Raw genomic sequence first — 22,107 nt, forward strand, 5'->3', positions numbered from 1 at the left:
TTCTGTAAGCTATCATGGGTGGTTCTTGAAAAATATCTTTTGTAGCAGAGTTATCTTCTGTCAAAATCGAAAAGTTATCGAGGAGAATGTTAATAACCTTCTTATTCATAGGATGATACGTGAGGACTAGAGGTATGCGGTCACAAGCATTTGTATTATCTGTAGGTTGTAATGTGTCCTCGTGCGTTAACTGGCAAACTTTTCTTAGAGATTTCACGGTAATGTCAGATGGATTTTCGCATGCATTAAAAAAATCGATCATCTCAGATGCTTTTACGTTAAAGTCATCATCATCTAACAAGTTGCGAATTACGGTATAGCATTCTTACAAGCTGGAGGATGCGAAAAGTTGTAATTTAGATAAGCGTGCGCGTCAGTATCTTTGTAGTGAACGGATGTAGAAAGACCAGGTTTATCAATAGATAAACTAATATCAAGGAAAGACACACACTTGTCAGAAATTTCATTAATTCAAAACCGCCCGGTGATATACTGTTATATTATTAATTAATTTGAAACGATAAAGATGAGAAAATCTGTAAGAATGAGAAAAAGTTGCCCCAACCAAGACTCGAACTCGGACCGTCTACTTGATATGCAGCTTTTCTAACCATTATATATATAAACACAACAGGGAAAGAACATCAATTTTAAACCGCCCAGTGATATACTGAAATTTAATTAATTAATTTGAAACAATAAGATGAGGAAATCTGTGATAATTAGAACAAGTCGCCCCAACCGAGACTAAACCCGGACCTTCTGCTTAAATGCAGTTGTCCTAACCATTAGAGCACTGGGGCTTTCATGGAATTGGTATGGCGGAACAGCACTAGTCCCTCATGCAAACCAGAGATCAAATTGATACGCCCTCATCTTTCATTATTTTATTCTCACAGATTTCCTCAATTTTAGTATATCATCTAGCGGTTAAAATTAATATTCTATGCCTAATGTGTTTATATGGTCACTCAACACTCAATGTCATTTTGTTGTTATGTCAAAGGTTGATGTTGAAGTTATTATTTATGAAAAAAAGTTTATTACCTGTTGAACCATGTGCTTCATTGCAGGATTAGCCTGATGGAAGGTGGTGAAAGGAAAGACAGTGAGAATACAATTGAAAATGAGTTACAAATAGATTAATAACACAGAAAGTAAATATACTGTATGAACAGCTAAAAATACAATAAAAGCAGAAAGAGTAAAGAAAAGAAAGCAGCAAAAAGTGTCAGCCCACGAATTTCACGTCGGCAATCGGCAATTGCCGACCTTATTGCCGACCTTAAATTGTCAGAGGACGGCAAGAGATTGCCGACCTAGAAACTAGGCTAGATCCCTCCTTTCAAGCCTCCTAGCAACAACATGGTACTTTAAGGGATCGTATCATTGAAATTTTAACAGGCATATTCACCACCATGTTGTGTTTAGTTAACAAACCATGGAATTAAGATGATCCCTGAATTCACTCAACCATTACATCATTTTGTGTGTGAGCTGCATGCTTTCTCCTATCAACCAAGCTGGCTGGGCACAGCCCGGTGCGCAACAGACCTGTGTAGGGGAATACCCTGTTATGCCAAGCAAGCATGCTCTGTGTACGGCTAGCTCCAGAACCATGATGTTCAGCAATTAATTATCAAATAGAATTTATCTTGTAGATTTTAGTGTTAGGTTTTTATATTTTAGTTAATTTTGCTAGTTCTTTTTGCATAACATATAGCTAGGGAGGCTAGGCCTAATAGCTAGGCCTTTAGGTTAGCAAGAGGTTTAGGCCTTGGGGTGAATTTTCTATTTTTAGAACTGCCGAGACTGCCGACCTTGGCGAATTTAAGGTCGGCAATTTTTTGCCGACCTTCTTTTTTCTGAATTTCGTGGGCTGAAGTGTACAGTATATATATATGTTAAGATGGACAATGTTTGTAAGAAAGTGCTTGTGGAATTGTTTGGAACCTATTACATATCTACATACCCTGTTTCCCTTTACGCTATTTGAAGAAATCTGAAGAAAAATAAATTTTCAAAAAAGCAGAAGCAATGTAAATGAAATTTAAAAAAACCAATGAAGCAGCATTCTTGCCATGCAATTTGAATGTTTTGAAGGTTTATAATAAAAAAAGTGCAATACAGGGTCATGTTATTCTGGAACTAGAATGAAATCAACATAACAAGAGAACATAATTTTTATTTAAAGAACTTAACATTTTTAATATTTCAAAATTAAAGTTAGGTAATGCAGTTAACGTAAAAAGAAAATAATGAAATTAGGCTTATTTCTAATTGGTTATATCAATTTGATGTGACCAAATTTTTCTTGTCCAAGAAATAAGCTTAGAACATAAGGGTTCTAATTTAAGCATTTGCCATTTAAAGAGAATTAGGTTGAGACGACCTTAACATTAATTTTATAGTTAAAATAATTTATTGAAAATTACTATAGACTTCCTTTATTTTGATATACGCTATTGTTTGCCAAATTATAAATTCATGTCCAAATACATTGTCTGGATCTAGAATTGGCCAGGTTGAAAAAGATAATTTGATGTATGTATTGCCAGCCAAATGATGAGTCCAAATCATAGAAATTGGAAAGCTCCTATCTGAAAGGTTGAAACTGAGATCGTAATACATACTATATCAAATTCAGGTTGTTGAATTAATGATAAGCTACTACAATGCATCTATGATCATGTGTTTGTGAATGCTTAACAAGCACTGTAAAGCTTGAGTAAAATTAGCTACCAGTGTCATCTACAAATTCAAATGTCTGATAAATGTCTCAATGATAAAACAAGTAATAAGTGTACCTTCAAGTGGCTGGTCATTTGCTTATGCTGTTGGATTAGGATTAAAGATATTGTAATCATTGGACTGCCACATGTTGCAAAAAATGTGACCAAATACGATAAAGTAACCAATGCTCAAGCTCCTCTGTACCGTAGTTGCGAGCAAAAAATATGAACATATAATATACTCTACTACTCTAATTCTTTACAGTTTTAAAATTAGGATAATGTTTATATATCATTTCGCAATATTGACAGAATATTAATTTTGAACAAAGTGTAATGTATTTTGGTTTTGGTAGTCTATGTTTTTTTTCTCTTATAATAATTACCGTAAATATAGATATATGGTAATTATTAAACTGTCACAGATTAACCCTAAAAATGGCCGTCATCCTCCAAGATAAATCATTTAAAAACATAAGATGCCTAAATGTTTTAATGTGTGGAACAATGACTAAATTATCATCATCTTCTTCTTTGTCCAATCATCATTCCATCGTTTGCTTACATATTATATGATACTTCATAACTATCTGTATCAGATTCGCATATTTTTCTTCATATAAGTTATGAGCATCACATCAAATATAACATTTCCCGGCTCATATTCTCCTGGCAATGTTTAGTGGTAGCGATGCCCCTTTGAGACACTTAAGTGACCATCCCATCGTTATTAATCCAAAATTCAGCGGATGCGGATTCTTGGGTGTGTTATACTCATAGGGGGCAGTGAAATAGATATTTTGCGGAATTAAAGTTATAGAGGAATAACTAAAGCAATTTCGTTGATAGTAAAAGCACTATTCTTTCAAATTGCATGTTACAGTAGGCCTATGCATGTTAAACCTGGACACTGACTAAACTACGATCAGTGCTTTTGAGTTATGATATCATAGTTGGCGTTTGCTACGTCGATGAAAATAAATTCTAGTATTCTGTGGTATTAAAATAGGTTTAAAGAAAAACGCTATTATTCATTGGCTATAGAAAAGATATTTTTGCATGGTAAACAATTGAGCAAGCTCGGAGGTCAAGACGTCCAAAGTCATGAGTTGACCGGGATATAAATATTAATTGTACAACATAGAGTATATCATCTAACAGAAGACCGACGTACTTGACGATCCATCATTGTATTTTCGAGGAGTCGTCAGATGTTGATATAATTTGCCAAGAAAAGATGTTTACCGTGTCTCATTTAAGTCATGTAATGCTCCAAATCCTTAAATCTGATATATTGCATGCAATTATTTTAAAATATCCTTTTAATTGGCTTCTTATATACTGTATAGGTATAGTTGAAATCACCAGAACGTATGCTAAAATGAGTGCTTTCGTTCAACAGGATACTCAAGTTGTTGGTGGGACAATGTTAAATTTTATGACTTCTGTTATTACGCTGTTTGGAAGTACGTACAGAAATTAGCAATCCTAGTTCGACTAAAGGCATCTAGAAACAATGACATTTTAAGATAGTTTTTTTAAAATACACCAGTTTATAGCTGTAATTATTATAGATATGTGTTAGAAGGAGAATCCGTAATAATTGTTAAAATCGTGAATATTGTAAGGTTAATATAATATAAAGTGTAACTATTTAGATTATCAAAGTAGCATTCCATTAAGTAGCATTCCATTAAGTAGCATTCCATTAAGACAGGGTTTTAGAGACTATAGGGAGTTTTCGCAATCTTACGAATACGATAACGAAAACGGATACGTCACGCACACGTATTCGTTTTTTTGTAAGTCAGTAAAAATCTGTTTCGCATGGAAACGAAATATTGAGGGCGCCATCAAAAATATGACTGCGGTAATTTGAGCGAAGCACAGGTACGTGTTGCTTGGTGCTTGGCTGCCAAGGCCTAGCGTAACATCAAAGCGAGTGAGGACTTTAAAAACTGCTATTTATCAAAATTGACGTGGCATTTTAGTAAATTACTTTAGTAAATTACTTTTAATAAAAGTATAATTATATTATAATCATGAATCATTCCTAATTCAAATGCAAAATGTGCTAAATATATCAAGTACTATACTCATTTTGTAGTTACGAATATGACTGGTGATATTCGTCAACACGAATACGCTTTACGAATATGAAATTGGGAACAGCTCAAAAGTTTTGTGACGTATCTGTTTTTGTTATCGTATTCGTAATGTTGCGAAAACTCCCTATTGTCATCAAATACGATCTGTGCAGGCATATGATATTAAGTTTTTTAAATGTTACCTTCACTAGACATTTCAAGAGTGAAAGAAAATGGTTTAAATGAAATGAAGTGTTTTTTTGTTTATCGTGATCAAAATACCATTTTAAACTGTAAAATAAATGTATGATATAAATAACTTTTGTTCTTTTGATATTCAAATAGTCTCGAAAAGAATCCCATTATCTTGAAAAGAAGCCCAGTGTGCTTCTTTTCGAGATTTTTAAAACATCAATGGTTTCAAAATACAGAATACCTTTTAAAAACCAAAAATAAACTAGAATTTAACTAAAGTGATTTTGTGCTTGCAAATTGACTCACTCAAGTGAGTGTACTTTTGTAATCAAGAAAATTCAGAAGCTAACAGGATAAAGTTGTAGCTGTCATGAGTGTATCCAAATGTGTACAGTTCCAATAAATAAGAATTAGCCATGTTAGCTCTTCACATGATGAATCTTGTCTATGAGCTACTGTCTGAGTCAACTTAGAGATAGAAGTTGCTGTCATGAGTATTTTCGTATTGTTAAAGTGGAATTAGTCATCTTTTCACGCGCTTAAATCTTAGTGTTATAGTAGATGTTTGGTTACTGTCTTGGGGAAAAATTGCTGCTGGCTCACATGTATTTTTTATATCTCAATGGTATTTTCGTATATCCCAAGGGTAAAAATTACAATGCAAAAACAAAAAAAAATAGCCGTGTGGCTCTTTGAGTTATTAAATCTTAGGGGTCGGAATCGGAAATTGTTGGCCTACTAAATATGCAAAAGAAATTAGCCGTGTGTGGCTCTTTGCATGATTAAATTAAACAAAATTGTGATTAAAAACTGGATAAGATAACGCATATTAAAATGACGTGATTTATGAAATAATATGAAGCTACTACACATTTACCAGGTAAATCCGATGATTATTAGTGGAGAAAAACATGCTGAAAAAGTGTGATTTTTGCACAATTAGACCGCGTTTCAAGGTGTACAGTGCGCGTGTTGCTTATTTACGGAATAAAATTGATATGGTTTGCGAAAAATGCAAACTTGAAAAAAAAATTGCAAAAAATGTTCAGAACACTGGCAAACAAACCAAAACTTGTTATAAAAGCATTGCAATGGTAAATACCTTATATTTTTATTTTTTTAGAAAAAACATGCAGTAACATTACATTGAAAACTACACATGCAAGAAACAAATGCAATGCAAGCTGGGTTAATATTTCTAGAAAATGTTAAACATTAAACCCATGCTTATAAAAATATTTATCAAATGCAACAATTATAGGCGTCATCATCATGTCCTAATACTAATTGTAGTCAATAAGCTCAAAGGAATGCCGTTTACGCAACATTTCGATGATATGAATTTTATGACGAGATATGTGAATGAAATGCATCGATATGAATTGAATGACGCGCGATATGTAATGTTTTGAATGAAATGTTTTGAAGGAATTGAATTGGATAGTACTGTAGCGTAAGTCATTCCCGGTCACGATTTTTTTCTCAACGTCTTAAGCCTTGGTACCCTCTTCTCCTCTTTCTCCCTACTGTTATCAATATGATCCTTTACAGTGAATCCTAACAGACCATGGGCTTGGATCCATTTAGTATGGAAAAAAAGCTAACGGAGAGGTCAAGCTACCAAGAGGGCGCAGTGGGAATGACATATGTCGCCAATAGTTTGACTAATCATAGCATTCAATTCAGTTCATTTAAAACATTTCATTCAAAAAATGTCATTCAAATCAAAACATTCAATTCAAAGCATTTCATTCAAAACATTTAATTCATCGCTCGTCATTCAATTCATATCGATGAAATTCATTCACATATTGCGTCATAAAATTCATATCATCGAAATGTTGCGTAAACGGCGTTTCATATTAAAGCATAGTTAGAGGGAATTAGACATCCCCAAAGATAACAAAAGCAGAATGTCTCTGTCAACAAGCAAAGAGATATATACTTGAATGCTGTGCTTCTGGATGGATAATTTAAATGGATATAACTATAACTGTTGATTGCAGATATATTAAATAAAATGTGAAAATGCCATGGCTAAATTAGTTCTAATGGGCCATACACAAACTGTGTTTATTTTCTTGGAAAGTGAGGGAGGGGGTTGGGGGAAATGGTGAACATGGAGAGCTAAATTAAAAGTCATTCACAAAAGTAAACTAGTGAAAAGTCACACAAATTTAATGTCATCACTTACCTTCTTCTGTACTTTAGACATTAGAGCCTTACTGTCATTCCTCATATTATTAAATGCTCCTTTCACCTTATTTTTTTCTGCAAAAAAAGGTATTATACATAAAACAAATCAAAGTAGCTGCATATATTGATGGAATATAAATAAAGAATATTTAAAATTTTATTTCGCAAATGCAATGCATATAGTATAAATAACATATAGTAGTATAAAAAATATAGAAATAGTACAAAACTGATGTAAAATACCAGAGCAGTTGGCATACAATTTGAAATTAAAAAGTTTTCACAAATTAATTATCAGATACCTTAAGTTTATACGCAACATAAAAACTATAGACTTATGAATAAATTCACCAAAACTAGGAAACACTACAGAATTTACTAAATTTCAGCAACATACGCAAACAATTATTGCAACAAACTAAAGAATGAAAAGCTTGCTTATAAGCACAGTACCACCTCTCTACAAACTTAGTAAACCAAGTTTTTTTGTTAACCTACACTCTAATAATTGTACTGTTGCAAATATGCGGTCATCCTCAAATTTAAGATGGCATCCAAAATGGCTGCCAACTCTGATCACAAGCCTATTAGTGTTCATAACTCTATAAAAACTATATGTATTTTATTAAAAATTATATTGATGGATAGCTATAAAGCTTTATCTTTCCAAAATTGAATTTTTAGGAGTGTTTAGGGTGTTCTCAGTTTTTAGCTTGAATGAATGCGTGAATGGCTCTAGTTAGGCCTAAAAGGGGACGGGATGGTAGTCCCTAAGAAAAAATAATGGTATCAGTTGACACATGTAGTTTGTAGCATAGCTTTTTTTTTTTTCAACAATTGTATTTGTAGTCTAGTTAGGATACGATACAGCCTAGGTCAAACCTTGTTTCTTGTCATAACAGGAAACGTTCTGATTGGATACAACGTTGAAATACAGTAGTGTCGTATGCTAAAACGGTACTATCAACCGTTTTCGACTAATACGCTACAAGGGTCGTACTTTAATCCCAAACTGTGCAGACACACATTCTTTTAGCGTCATACGCTAAAATGGTCTAATGTCATGGGTTTGAACCTGGGCTCCTTCGCATATTGTTATTCAATACGTATAGCAGTTTGTTAAGAGTATAGTATTGAAATGCCAAATCAAAATTAGAAATATCTAAATTTGACCTCTGTGACCTTTGATCTCAATTGGTTTATTTCTTATTATAAAACTAACATTAATCACCATATCTCGAAGACGCATGGACATTATTATTTAATTTTTTTGTCAAAATGCTTGGAAGATACATTTTTATATTAAAGATGTATTGTCCCTTTGTCAAATTCCAAAAAAAAAAAAAAAAAAAAAAAGATTTCGAAAAAAAGTGGGTCATTTTGAAGTATCATAATAGTTATTAATTTTCACCAAAAATGAGATGAAAAAAAAATTATTTAAATAAAATACAGACGTTTTTTTGGTTAAAAAAATTACTTTGACTTCCAGTCAAAGTTTTCTATCAAAATATATCTCATCTCATCTTACTAAAAGTAATTTACTAAAATGCCAGGTCAATTTTAATTAATAGCAGTGTTTAAAGTCCTCATTCACTTTGATGTTACGCTAGGCCTAGGCAGCTAAGAAACACGTACCTGCACTTTGCTAAAATTTACCACAGTCATATTTTGGACGGCGCCCTCAATATTTCGTTGCCATGCGAACCAGATTTTTACTGGCTTACGAAAACGAATATGTGTGCGTGACGTATCCGTTTTCGTTATCGTAGAGTTGTGAAACCTCTCTAATACATCTTTAAAGTCATTCAAATTGTGTGTGTTTTATATATTCTTTTTATACAACAAACCTACCCTTTTCTGAATTGACAGCACGAATTTCATCTTCAAATATATCTTGGTAACCCTTTCCTGCATTTAAATTGCTTAGCCGATCACCAATGAATTCTTGAAAGTGTTGAGAATGTAGAAGCATTTCCAGGAATGGATGCATGCTACTTGAGCTGCTCTTGACAAACAACTCATTCTGAAATTCCAAGCTATTGCAATCGGTTTCCTAAATAACAAAATCAATTAGTATAAAATTACACATTATTTATTTCTTCAGCATTAAACGAGTACATCAATGATGCAATATTTCACTTGTGTCTGAAGTGTTTAAACACAATAATATTTTACAAATAAAGAATATACTAAGTTATGAAAAAGTGTATTGTACATTTAGGGATTTAAGACAGGGTTGAATTCTTAGGCCAAGCCCAGTGCCACCAAAACAATTAAATCTCAAGTAACACTCTGAGATGGTATATCACGACTTTCTTTCTGCTGTACTGAGATTGGACGTATTTAATATTAATAATAATAATAATAAATAATACATTTTAATAAGTTTCTTGACGTTTCAATCAATATGCTTTAATTGACTCAGGAGTGAGAATGCAGAAAGTTCAGGAAACTAAGTGGAAAAGGGTGGGACTGATGTGAAAGCCAGAAACAATAGCACATTCCCACACTGGGAGTGATTAAAACTAGCCATAGAAGAGCATTGTTTCTCATCAACAATAGTGAATGGAAACTAGCTATTGAAGAGCATTGTTTCTGATAGGTGTGAAAAGCAAAGTGAGACTCTAAAAACAATAGCATTGACTCGAAGAAGAATGTAAACTGGCCAGAAACTATGGCATGGTTTACTGTCGATGAAGATTACAAAATTAATGATTTAAATGTAAATATTGATGGTCAAAAGCTAAATCGTGTTAAACATTGTGAACACCTTAGTGTGATTATTGATGATAATTTCTCATGGAATAAACATACTGACTATGTAAAAGGTAAGGAACTGCAAGGACTTCTATTTTATCAAAAAATACTCAATGTACAATGTACAAATAGTTATTTGCTCCCTATTTTGAATACTGCCATGTTGTCTGGGGATGCTCAAACCAACTACAAAGTCACAAACTTCAAGTTATGCAAATCAGAGCTGCCAAAATAATAACTAAGAAGAGTAGAAGTGATTCTGGTAGTAAAGTCTTGCACAGCCTTAACTTTGATAATCTTGAGAAACGTTTGTATATAAATGAAGCCATCACTATGTTAAAAATTACCAATAATTTAGCACCAACTTACCTAATAAACTGATTTCATATCAAAGAAAATCATTATGACACAAGATCTCAAGATCAACTAATGCTACCTAAACCTAAAACGGACTATAAAAAACGGAGCCTGCCTGCTAAATTATGGAATGAACTAAGTGATGACATAAACAAGGCCAACAGCCATTAAGTCGCGTGCTACAATGCATAGTGATACCGGACCGACAGACAGACCGACAGACCGACCGACCGACATAGTGAACTATACTGACCGAAATTACTGAACATGTTTAAAAATGTTGAAATGTTTAAAAACATTTATATTTTTTTAATTTACACGTGCGTAGCCTTTCACTTTTGACGTGCTCGTATAACGTAATTTCGAGTTGAAAAGTAAGTCAAGAAAACAGAAATCGGGCAAAAAGAGTGCGCAATAACATTTAACGCGCAGTGCGCGCGCAAAAATATGCGCACTCATGGCAATTTTGTAAACGCTTAAAATTGCCTGAAACGTACTCTTATTTCATCGAAAACAAATTTTGAAAATTTTAAGCGCGCGTACGCATGCGTTACATGCGCTACGCACGTAATTGTATTGCCATATGATGATTTATGCCCTGAAATTTATGAGTACCAAATTTTATTTAATTGTGATTCATGGTTGTGAAGATATGATTACAAACGTGATTTCGTTAAATTGTGCGTAGACCGCGTAATTTTTTATTGCGCACCGTGAAAACATAACCACATTGATTCCTGGCCATAAGGAATATACTGTGAAAAATTGACCTAGCTAGATTAAACTGATATCAAGATAAGGTCAGAAAGCGATAAAACGCATAGTGATACCGGACCGACAGACCGACAGACAGACAGACTGACAGACAGACCGACAGACAGACAGACAGACAGACCAACCGACCGACATAGTGAACTATAGAGTCGCTTCCACGCGACTAAAAATGTAAAAACATCTTTTAATTTTAAATTATAATTTAAAAATGTATAATTACATTTTACTTAAGTATACTATAATTCAAATTATATGATGTCAGAAATGTATTTAAGATTTTCAATTCAATAGGTTAATATGCAGGAGCATTAATATTTGTAAGTAATTACTTTTTTAATGTTAATCTTGGTGTTCACTCTTTTGTATGATTTGGATTTTACAAATTTTAAAATTCTAATTCGTTTTACTGTAATTTAATATTATTGTAAATGTGTATATTAAGATTTTCAGTTTTTAGTTAAATTCTTACTAATAATTTATTTAATATCTTTAGTATTAAGTTTAATTATTTAAGTAAAAATAGACTTAGGCTCTGTTCATTTTGATGTTTATTCTTTTGTAAATTTGGCTTTTACAATCTATTGTAAAATTCTAATTTATTCTAATTTAAGTGTAAATTAAGATAAACTCTTGTTGTTAATTGTTTAATTGTTAAATTTGATTTGTATATAATGTCTTACTTCCTTGTCGAAAAACACTATTGAGATGAATAAGTGTTACCGTGATTAATAAAGTTTTATTATTATTATTCTTGTTGAATAGAGATAGCCAAATGTTACGTATAACAAATCCAATATCTTGATGAACAGTGTTTTTGTTTGTAAATTTCAATAGCTTCCTTGGTTCGTCTGGAATGCCAAAAAGGAACGGTAGCAATTAGTTCAGCATCTTTCCAATTAACTCGGTATTGTTGTTTGTGAGAATGCATAACTATTGATGATTTGTCTTGCTCTCCTCTTCTGGCATGGCCTTGATGTTCTTTGAGCCTGGTTTGAAGGTCACGTCCAGTTTTCACAATGTATGCTGTGTTTAGATGGTTTGTCCTTGTGACAACTTGTTGACTGCAGTATGAAATACTTTTATGTCGGCATTGGGTAGTACTCGCTGGATACGATGAGAAAGCTGTCCCAAATATGGTAAACATACAGACTTTCTGAACTCTGCAGGATCGCTGTTGTTGGAAGTCCTTCCTGTTGTAACCTGTTCCAATGCTTTGTTGACATGTTGTATTTCTTGTCGAAGACACTTTTTGTCGCTAATAGTGTGCGGTCTTTTGATAAGAGTTTTACAAACTGATTATTTCGTTGACAGATGGTGGAAAGATCGCTTATGTAAATATCTGTCTGTGTGAGTGGGTTTGCAATAAACTTTGTGGGACAGAATACCCTCGGGTTACTCATACGTCAAGGAATGGTAAACTGTGGTCGTTTTCCTCTTTACTTCCATGGTGAATGCAATATTTTAATGCAATAGTTTTTGTGACTCTAATATTAACCCCCATGGATTACTATTACTTTCCTTTTTTTTCCTTTTTGTATTTTTAATAGTTTTAATAATTTTATGATAAAAGCTTTTAATCTGTATGTATTATACTTAACCTAGCTTTTAATGTATATTTGTGTATTTTGTTGTAATCTTCTGAATTTGTATAGTATATCTTTTTTTGCACTGATGAAGGGCTAGTGATGCCCGAAAGCTCTGCAAAGTTTTCTGGCTGTTTTACTTATTGTTTTGATTTAGCTTTTCGCTTTTTTTTTGTATCTCTATTGAGATCCAGCCACTGATACCCACAGCATTGTCATTTTGTATCTCCATTGAGATCCAGCCACTGATACCCACAGCATTGTCATTTTGTATCTCCATTGAGATCCAGCCACTGATACCCACAGCATTGTCATTTTGTATCTCCATTGAGATCCAGCCACTGATACCCACAGCATTGTCATTTTGTATCTCCATTGAGATCCAGCCACTGATACCACAGCATTGTCATTTTGTATCTCCATTGCGATCCAGCCACTGATACCCACAGCATTGTCATTTTGTATCTCCATTGAGATCCAGCCACTGATACCCACAGCATTGTCATTTTGTATCTCCATTGAGATCCAGCCACTGATACCAACAGCATTGTCATTTTGTATCTCCATTGAGATCCAGCCACTGATACCCACAGCATTGTCATTTTGTATCTCCATTGCGATCCAGCCACTGATACCCACAGAATTGTCATTTTGTATCTCCATTGAGATCCAGCCACTGATACCCACAGCATTGTCATTTTGTATCTCCATTGAGATCCAGCCACTGATACCAACAGCATTGTCATTTTGTATCTCCATTGAGATCCAGCCACTGATACCCACAGCATTGTCATTTTGTATCTCCATTGAGATCCAGCCACTGATACCAACAGCATTGTCATTTTGTATCTCCATTGAGATCCAGCCACTGACACCCACAGCATTGTCATTTTGTATCTCCATTGAGATCCAGCCACTGATACCCACAGCATTGTCATTTTGTATCTCCATTGAGATCCAGCCACTGATACCCACATCATTGTCATTTTGTATCTCCATTGAGATCCAGCCACTGATACCCACAGCATTGTCATTTTGTATCTCCATTGAGATCCAGCCACGGATACCAACAGCATTGTCATTTTGTATCTCCATTGAGATCCAGCCACTGATACCAACAGCATTGTCATTTTGTATCTCCATTGAGATCCAGCCACTGATACCCACAGCATTGTCATTTTGTATCTCCATTGAGATCCAGCCACTGATACCCACAGCATTGTCATTTTGTATCTCCATTGAGATCCAGCCACTGATACCCACAGCATTGTCATTTTGTATCTCCATTGAGATCCAGCCACTGATACCCACAGCATTGTCATTTTGTATCTCCATTGAGATCCAGCCACTGATACCCACAGCATTGTCATTTTGTATTTCCATTGAGATCCAGCCACTGATACCCACAACATTGTCATTTTGTATCTCCATTGAGATCCAGCCACTGATACCCACAGCATTGTCATTTTGTATCTCCATTGAGATCTAGCCACGGATACCAACAGCATTGTCATTTTGTATCTCCATTGAGATCCAGCCACTGATACCAACAGCATTGTCATTTTGTATCTCCATTGAGATCCAGCCACTGATACCCACAGCATTGTCATTTTGTATCTCCATTGAGATCCAGCCACTGATACCCACAGCATTGTCATTTTGTATCTCCATTGAGATCCAGCCACTGATACCCACAGCATTGTCATTTGTATCTCCATTGAGATCGAGCCACTGATACCCACAGCATTGTCATTTTGTATCTCCATTGAGATCCAGCCACTGATACCCACAGCATTGTCATTTTTTCAGTAATTTGCCTTTGGATGTATATAGTAGGTAAAATCTTAAAAATCATGTACATTTGCATAAATATTGGTTTATAAAATATGAAAAGTTAAAAATCTATACAATGTTGCTTTAAACTGTGTTTAGATTTGCTTTTATTGGGATTCAGTTTGAGGCAATTTTTGCCCATGAATTAATAGACGTTAGATCTTTTTGAATATTTGGGTCTGAATCCTTAGTGCTAACTAAAAAAAAAATGAACACATCATCAGCGTATTGTATAATACTTGATGTAATGTATTGATGAAGGTCATTAGCATACATGACAAAAAGCAACAGACTCAAAACAGACCCATTGCGGCGCACCTAACAGCACCAACCAGTCCAAAGAGTTGCCTTTATATACAACCTGCTGTATATGATTTGATAAAAAAGATGTTATCCAGCTTAACGCAGTGTCATTGATATTGAATGTCAACAATAATTTGCGGAGAAGAATATCGTAGGATATGGTATCAACGCACGACTGAAATCCAAAGTAATAAGGTCAACGGTTGGCGTTTTCGAATCAATTGCACATAACCAATCAGTGGTTGCTGACACCAGGCTGTGGTACAGGATTGACTAGGAAGAAAACCATGTTAAGAATTTGTTGGAAAACTTGTTTCCAACAAATTCTGAAACAAGCGCGTTTAAGCATGCAAACACTCAAACCATCAGGACCAGAAGCTTTATTTGATGTGAAGTTTTTGTGAATGTGAAACATGAAAACCAGCAAGAGATGGAATGTCCAAAGTTAGGAGAGTCACTAATGACTGATCTTCTACCATTATGCAAAGACATTCATCCGAATCCTGGTACTGTTCTAGTTTCTGGTTCTACTGAGGTACAACGACCAAGCAACCTGTTAGGTAGGACTAATGCAACCGGTCCAAACAATATCTGCGGTGCTTGTTCTCATAACATTTTTTGGAACCGCCAGCAGCTTTGTTGCTGTGATTTTCGGGTATTGTTTCACGCTTTCACGTTTCGATTTCCCCAAACAATTTTCGTCGATTTTATAAAAACAAAAATCACACCTGAACCTGTTATGTTTGTGCATTGCCGCGACTGAATGACTCTTTTTTTTTAGCAATGATTCCTCGCTAACCAATTCCTCTATTGGTGGTCTTGTTACTGACAATGACTCTTATGCAAGTGCAAGCAATGGTCCAGGTATTACTGGACTATGCCTAAATGCTCGGAGCTTGAGGAACAAATTTGCCTGCTTGGAGAAAAAAAGAAAAAAACCCAAGTTTGGTTGGAATCATAGAAAGTTGGCTGGATGATACAGTACCTGATGGCATCCTATCATGTAATTCTAAGAAAAGATCGATCTACTCGTGGCGGTGGTGTCCTGCTGGCAATTAAACCAGAGCTGGATCCAAAACATGTTCTTCATCCCTCATTGAATGCGTATGGGCGGAATTCACTGTACTCGATGGAAAATGGTTATGAGCTATAACATATTGAAATTTACTGTAAGGATAAAAATATGTTACCCAAGTGTTTCACGCTTTTGATCATGATGACGTCATTCAAAATTTTTTAAATGGTAAATCATGCGAAATATCATTGATTGACCTAGACATATTAAAATATGGGGCAAAATGGAATACGATAAGTGGAGATGCGCTCTATTAAATGTGGCCATACGATGACGTCTCAATGTCCGGTTAGCCATCTTGATGCATGATCCCATATCTACAACTCATCTACTACCAGAGTATGTAATAAAAATAAACCATGTAGTTTAGAAACTCTGACTGTAAAAAAAAAGCATTGTTTTGACGAATTTGTGCTTGTATGATGTGATTTTAAGTTTAAATTGTTTAAAAGTTTTAAATGCTTAAAATGACATGAAACGCGTAGAAAGTTGATTAAAAAAATGAAATAAAATTGTAAACGCATGTGCGTTTTCTGTGAAACATTTTTTTTCACAGAAAGTTAGTGCATGATATAAATTACACTTTTTGTTTCAATTAAAATTTTGGATCTATGTTAAATATGCGAAATTCATAAAATCGCGCATAACTTATGCTGTTCGACTCTAAAGTCATAAAACGAAGTTTCCTGCACATCTACAGTTAGAGGTCAATCTTCTGACAAAGATATACAATCTTATGTTCACAAGGATTAGAGATTCAGCTGAAACAAAACTTTGGGAATGAAAGAAGAAGAGAGATCGTGACAATAAATTAGGGGTTATCCGCCAAATGCGGATAACCAAAAAATCGGCAAATACCATAAAAATGAAATAAAAAATGGTAGAGAGAGAAAGCAGAGAGGTGGTCACAGCTTGCTGAGCGCTGTCACAAATATAATGCTATGTAAGTGAAATGTTGTTGTTACAAGAAGACGTTGACAGACTCATTCACTAGTGCAACACTCTAAATGCAAATAAATGTCTTACTCTTAAGAAAAAACCCATCTATTTTGACTTTTATTTTAATAATATCTTACTTGAAAGAACGTCTGTTCACAAAGACCTTTTTAGATAGTTCATTAACCGTTTGTAAACATATTGATTTTATTGTCTCTCTAAGTGCAATAGACTTTTGGGTTTTCTTTGGAGACATTGCAGACATATTAATGATAAAAAGGCATTAGTTATTTTCTACAAATTTTTAGTTAGGTCAAATCTTGAATTCTGCAGTGTTATTTTCAACTCTATTTCTCTTGCCCAGTTTTCTAGATTACAAAGTGTACAGAACAAGTTTTGTCGATTTTACGTGCGTAAATTTGGTTCTATTACTATTAGCAAAGACGTTCTAATTAATTAATTTAGTTATTTGATTTAATTTTTCTTTTTAAGGCTATGAACTCAATTTTTCATGGTAATTTTGAAGTGTACTTTCCTATTTATGTTCCACAATATCAATTGCATAATCTTCCTTTATTTTCTATATCAAGAGGGAGAGTAAATATTACTAAAAATGGTTTTGTTAATCGTTTGTTATGAGTTATACCACTCACTATGTAAAGTTGATCTGTTGATATTTTTTTTTATTCACTTGCTTGTTTCCATCACAAGGTTTTTTTTAATGTCAGTAATATTTAAATGTTGTCTTGTTATCTGTTGATTTTTGCTTGTATATATTATATTATATTTTATGACTTTCAACCCTGTTAATGGCGACGTTTGGTCACTGTAGGGTGGATGAAATAAAATAACAATAAAAAAATATAAAATGAAATAATGCAGAATTGATGGTCCATACTATTTAGTAATAGGAGTGTTAAAAAAGAATAACAGTTATAAATAATAACAATACCTTTGGCTTTATTGCTGCCCTATAGTTGCCAATGATTGGCACCAGGGCCTTCATAAATGAGCGAGCTATGCCATCACCAAGTTGAGTTGCATTGTTTTTCAAATTTCGTTTCAGTTGGTTTACCTTAAAAAAAATATAGTATGTAAATTCTTTTGGCTATAATGTAGGCGCAGTTACAAAATTAAAGTTACAAAATTGTACTTACGACATCCGATGGTAATTTGTCAAGATCATTGTATGGACTTTCAAAATCATTGATATCAGCATCAAGTACAAGTACCTCATCTAGAGGCATTTTTTTAACTTTCTATATTTCAGAAAAGATAACATACAGTAATATGAGAAATTGGTTATTTTTAAACACCTTGCTATTTGATTTCTTAATTATAATGTGCCATTCAGTTTTACTTTAACTTTACTAAAGTTATCTATAACTGAACTCAACATCTAAAATATAAGCACTTTTGACTTGCCTAATAATTGACATTGGTTTTCTATGAAAGCAGCAGAATAATTTAGTAAAACTTTACATTAGAACAGTAGCTTATTATAAAACAATTCTTTTTTTGCATTCACTATTTGTATAATAAAATGAAATGGTTTTTACATTCCTTTTTACAAAATTGAAGTACAATTCTGGCCATAATGCAGGATAATCCAAATAAGACCAATGTCCAGATGCAAAAGTCAATTATCAAATCAATACAAAATGGTGCTTACCTGCATAAGTGATGAATGTACCCCTATGAGGTATGGCATTGGGGCGCAACAGTAATCCAGTAAATGTGGAGGCATAACGGGTATAAATATGTGTTGCCAATGTAAAGGATATATCAACTGAGCTGCACCATGAATACAGGCAGTAAGCTATTTGAAAATAGTAAAAAAACACCAAATCAATTAGTTATTAACAATATGTTGTCATGACGTGTGATAATGCTTTAAATAATACATAGCCCCTGTGAATATGTGAATGTGATTGATCAAAATGTCATCTCATGACTACCATTTTGAGAATAGTACACGTTATATTTCTCGAGAACATGTTAATAGACTGAGTAATTTTCGTGTGATTCTTGTGCCCCTGACATACAAAATCAAGTTAAATCTTAAGGACTGTTATATTGACCAAGTAATTCCGAAGTTACTAGACGAATAAAAATGCTACATATATTGGGTTTCAAACTTGCGATATCTAGATCAAAAGACATTACTCTACCCATTGTGCCATCGAAAAAATATTTTGCTTAATGCCCCTTTCCAACATTTGCTACGAATAAAAACTTCCTGCTTGATATAACTTCAAATGAACAAGAAGCCGTCACAACAACACAGAGACTGTGATACAATATAGTTTTTCAAATTCACCGCTATAAGTATAAACCATACACATTTTTTAACATTATGTGAATTGCGTTAGCAATCAACGCTTCATTTAAGATGACTGTATCAACCTCATTAATTGCAATTTTGACACGGCCCCTTAAAGAAGTAGGCAATTATTAACTTCCATGAGCAGTACATACCGAGGAATGTAATTGTGCCGGTTGGGTCGCCCTGTTTAAAAGTCTCCTGCCCGGTCTAAAGCCGATTTTAATGTGTAAAAATAGCATATGCCAATTAATAGCTTAAATAGCTCCCTCAGAATGAACGATGACCCCAATTTAACTTACTATGGAAGCTAATGAGTTACAGATATGAATTAATGTACAATTTTGTGACAGCTCCTTACATTTAGTTTGCAAAAGTAATCTCAAAAGAAATCCATCTAAAAAATGGGCTTCTTTTCGAGGTTCTATTGTTCTGAAGTACTTACCAAACTTAAACGTTTTGAAGTTATAAGAACTCTTCTTTCATACAATAAACTATGGTTTGGAAGAAGAATAAAACTATAACTCATATATTTGTGTTGTCTAATAGTTTAAAACAAAAAACCTACAGGATGTGGCCCAAAAATTGAATTAAAATATTAATAATTAACAAAATCTATTTAATTATTACTTCATTTTTATTGAATTATTACAAAGTGCTTTGAGAAGTTATTTAAAGATGTATTGAAAATAGAATTGATAATGTTTTGTCTGATATCATTGTTTCAAACACCGGTGCCCCACAGGGATGCGTGTTATCTCCATTGTTGACCTTAGAAGTGAATCATGTCAAATAGTTAAATTTGCTGATGACACCTGTATCACAGGCTTAATTGTAAACAATGATGAGAGCACGTATAGAATTGTTAGTAATATAATTAACTGGTGTGATATGAACTGTATTATTGTAAATAAAACGAAGGAAAAAAATTCGTAAAATTAAGAGGCAACTGATACCTTTAAATATCAAAGATAATGATGTCTGCACAACTAGTGAACATAAATATTTAGGAGTATGGATAGATGAAAAACTGTCATGGAACGCCAACACTGCCAAAGTCTATGCGAAGGCAAATCAAAAATTGTACTTCTTAAGGAAATTAAGAAACTTTAAGATTGGCAGAGATGCGCTGTCTCTATTCCATCATGATACAGTCCATATTAACATTTTGCTGTATTGTATGGCTAAATAGTTTATCTAAGAATAATTCAAATAAATTACAGAGAATAATAAAAATGGCTAAGAAGGTAATAGGTGAAAACGTCCCATCTATCCATGATATATGCGATAAGGTTATGGAGAAAAAACTAAAATGTATAATAACGATTAGTCTCATCCTCTTTTTAACTTTATAAAATTCAGTAGATCCAGAAGGATGATCCCTTCATTTAAGAAGACTGAGCATCAGAATAAATCATTTCTTCCGTGTGCAATCAGGCAATACAACAAGCAATTTAAAAGATAACTTGAGACGTTTTATATTTTATTCTTTATATAGTATTTTAATATTTATATTTTTACCATGTTTTATACATAAGCATATTTTCTTATATATTATCTTATCCATTGTATAGTATTGTATGTTTTTAACTGTTGTTATTTTTATTGTAATTTGAACCTTGGAAGGCAAATTTCATTTACTTTGTATTTGACAATAAATTTTAACTTGAACTTGAACTTGAACTTAATAAAAAAATAATACTATACCTCGCAAATATATGCATCATAATCACTGGATCAATTGCGTTGAAATATTCAGTTATATTTCTCTGTAGAAGCAATGACAAAAAGCATAATAAAAACAATTGGTTTCTATTTATAGTTAGGTGGCCATAATGTCTTAGTACTGAGTGTGACAGGCTAATTGCACTACAACCTTGTGAATGTAAGTTTGGTGTTATGATTTATATCCATCCTTACACAGTTGAGATCCCTGGTTCAATTCCTGCTGAAGATCTTTATTTTTTCATCATCGTTATTTTTTTTATTTATTATTCCTAATAATATTTTATATTTTGATTTTTTTTACTATGAACCATTACGGTAAGACTGCTCAGTAACAGATCCTCAGCTTTTCAAAAATGTCTCCTACCTTTTAACAGTAGGTCTGAAAATATTAAAAAGTGGTCCAGAATTGGTATCCAGGTCCAGTTTTCCTCCAAAACTTAATGGAGTGGTCCTTGACAACATACCTATCTTTTTCAAATGTTTCAATTTTGTAAAGATCTGGCAATAACTTTTTGAGTAATCCTGCTAACAATGTGATTGACTACATAAACTCCTTGACGTGACGGAGGTAAATATGACAATTCTGCACTCTATTGCTTCTGTATTTTACTGTTTCATTATGTTTTTTAATAAATAAAGATATATATTTGAAATATTTCTTTTATTAAATTTTTCCTATTGAATAATTATACACATATGTATTGACAGTATTTATCATTATGAATGTCTATATAAATCATTATAATGATTTATCCAAAGTCCAAAGTTCTCAGGAAACAACTTATTATCAATTCTAAATTCATATGAATTAAAGAGAGAAAAGTACAAAATCACTTCAATCATATTAAATAATTTCCTGTCATTTGATTGGACGATTGTTGGGGGACAATAGCATGCAATAGTACACACTATTGAGCTATTTAGAAAAACAAATAATGAATGTTTTTATTTGTGAAAATATGGTATAAATAATGTTATTCGTTGAATAATGAAAGGTTACCTCGTGCCAATATTTGTACCATTCAACTCATAAACATTTATTGTTTGTATAATATTATACTAGCAGTAACCTGTGCTCCTCACAGTCTTTTTCCACCTTAATATAATAAAAGCGCACTCTAATAAAAGTACCTTTTAAATGAAAACAAATTGTATCAAGAATAAAATTTGGAACTATTTACAGCCATTGATTTTGTTATACATTAGCCCTTTATACTTTGAAATATCT

General features: G+C 33.2%; 1 protein-coding gene across 2 annotated transcripts in view; it reads right to left on the reverse strand.

Moving 5' to 3' along the window:
• LOC140046640 (DENN domain-containing protein 1B-like) overlaps positions 1-22,107 on the reverse strand; it is a 79,273-nt gene that overhangs the window by 13,487 nt on the left and 43,679 nt on the right. The window contains exons 8-15 of one of the 2 annotated variants that reach the window (XM_072091334.1): positions 20,859-20,920; positions 19,597-19,645; positions 18,501-18,647; positions 17,986-18,087; positions 17,781-17,903; positions 9,062-9,263; positions 7,209-7,285; positions 1,048-1,080 (exon numbers count right to left, since the gene is read on the reverse strand). In XM_072091334.1, the coding sequence (XP_071947435.1) occupies positions 1,048-1,080; positions 7,209-7,285; positions 9,062-9,263; positions 17,781-17,903; positions 17,986-18,087; positions 18,501-18,647; positions 19,597-19,645; positions 20,859-20,920 (795 nt within the window). The remainder of the gene's footprint in view (positions 1-1,047; positions 1,081-7,208; positions 7,286-9,061; positions 9,264-17,780; positions 17,904-17,985; positions 18,088-18,500; positions 18,648-19,596; positions 19,646-20,858; positions 20,921-22,107) is intronic. The other variant, XM_072091335.1, reaches the window with a different exon arrangement.

The sequence above is a fragment of the Antedon mediterranea genome, chromosome 4 (genome assembly GCF_964355755.1).
Source record: "Antedon mediterranea chromosome 4, ecAntMedi1.1, whole genome shotgun sequence".
Classification (NCBI taxonomy): Eukaryota; Metazoa; Echinodermata; class Crinoidea; order Comatulida; family Antedonidae; genus Antedon; species Antedon mediterranea.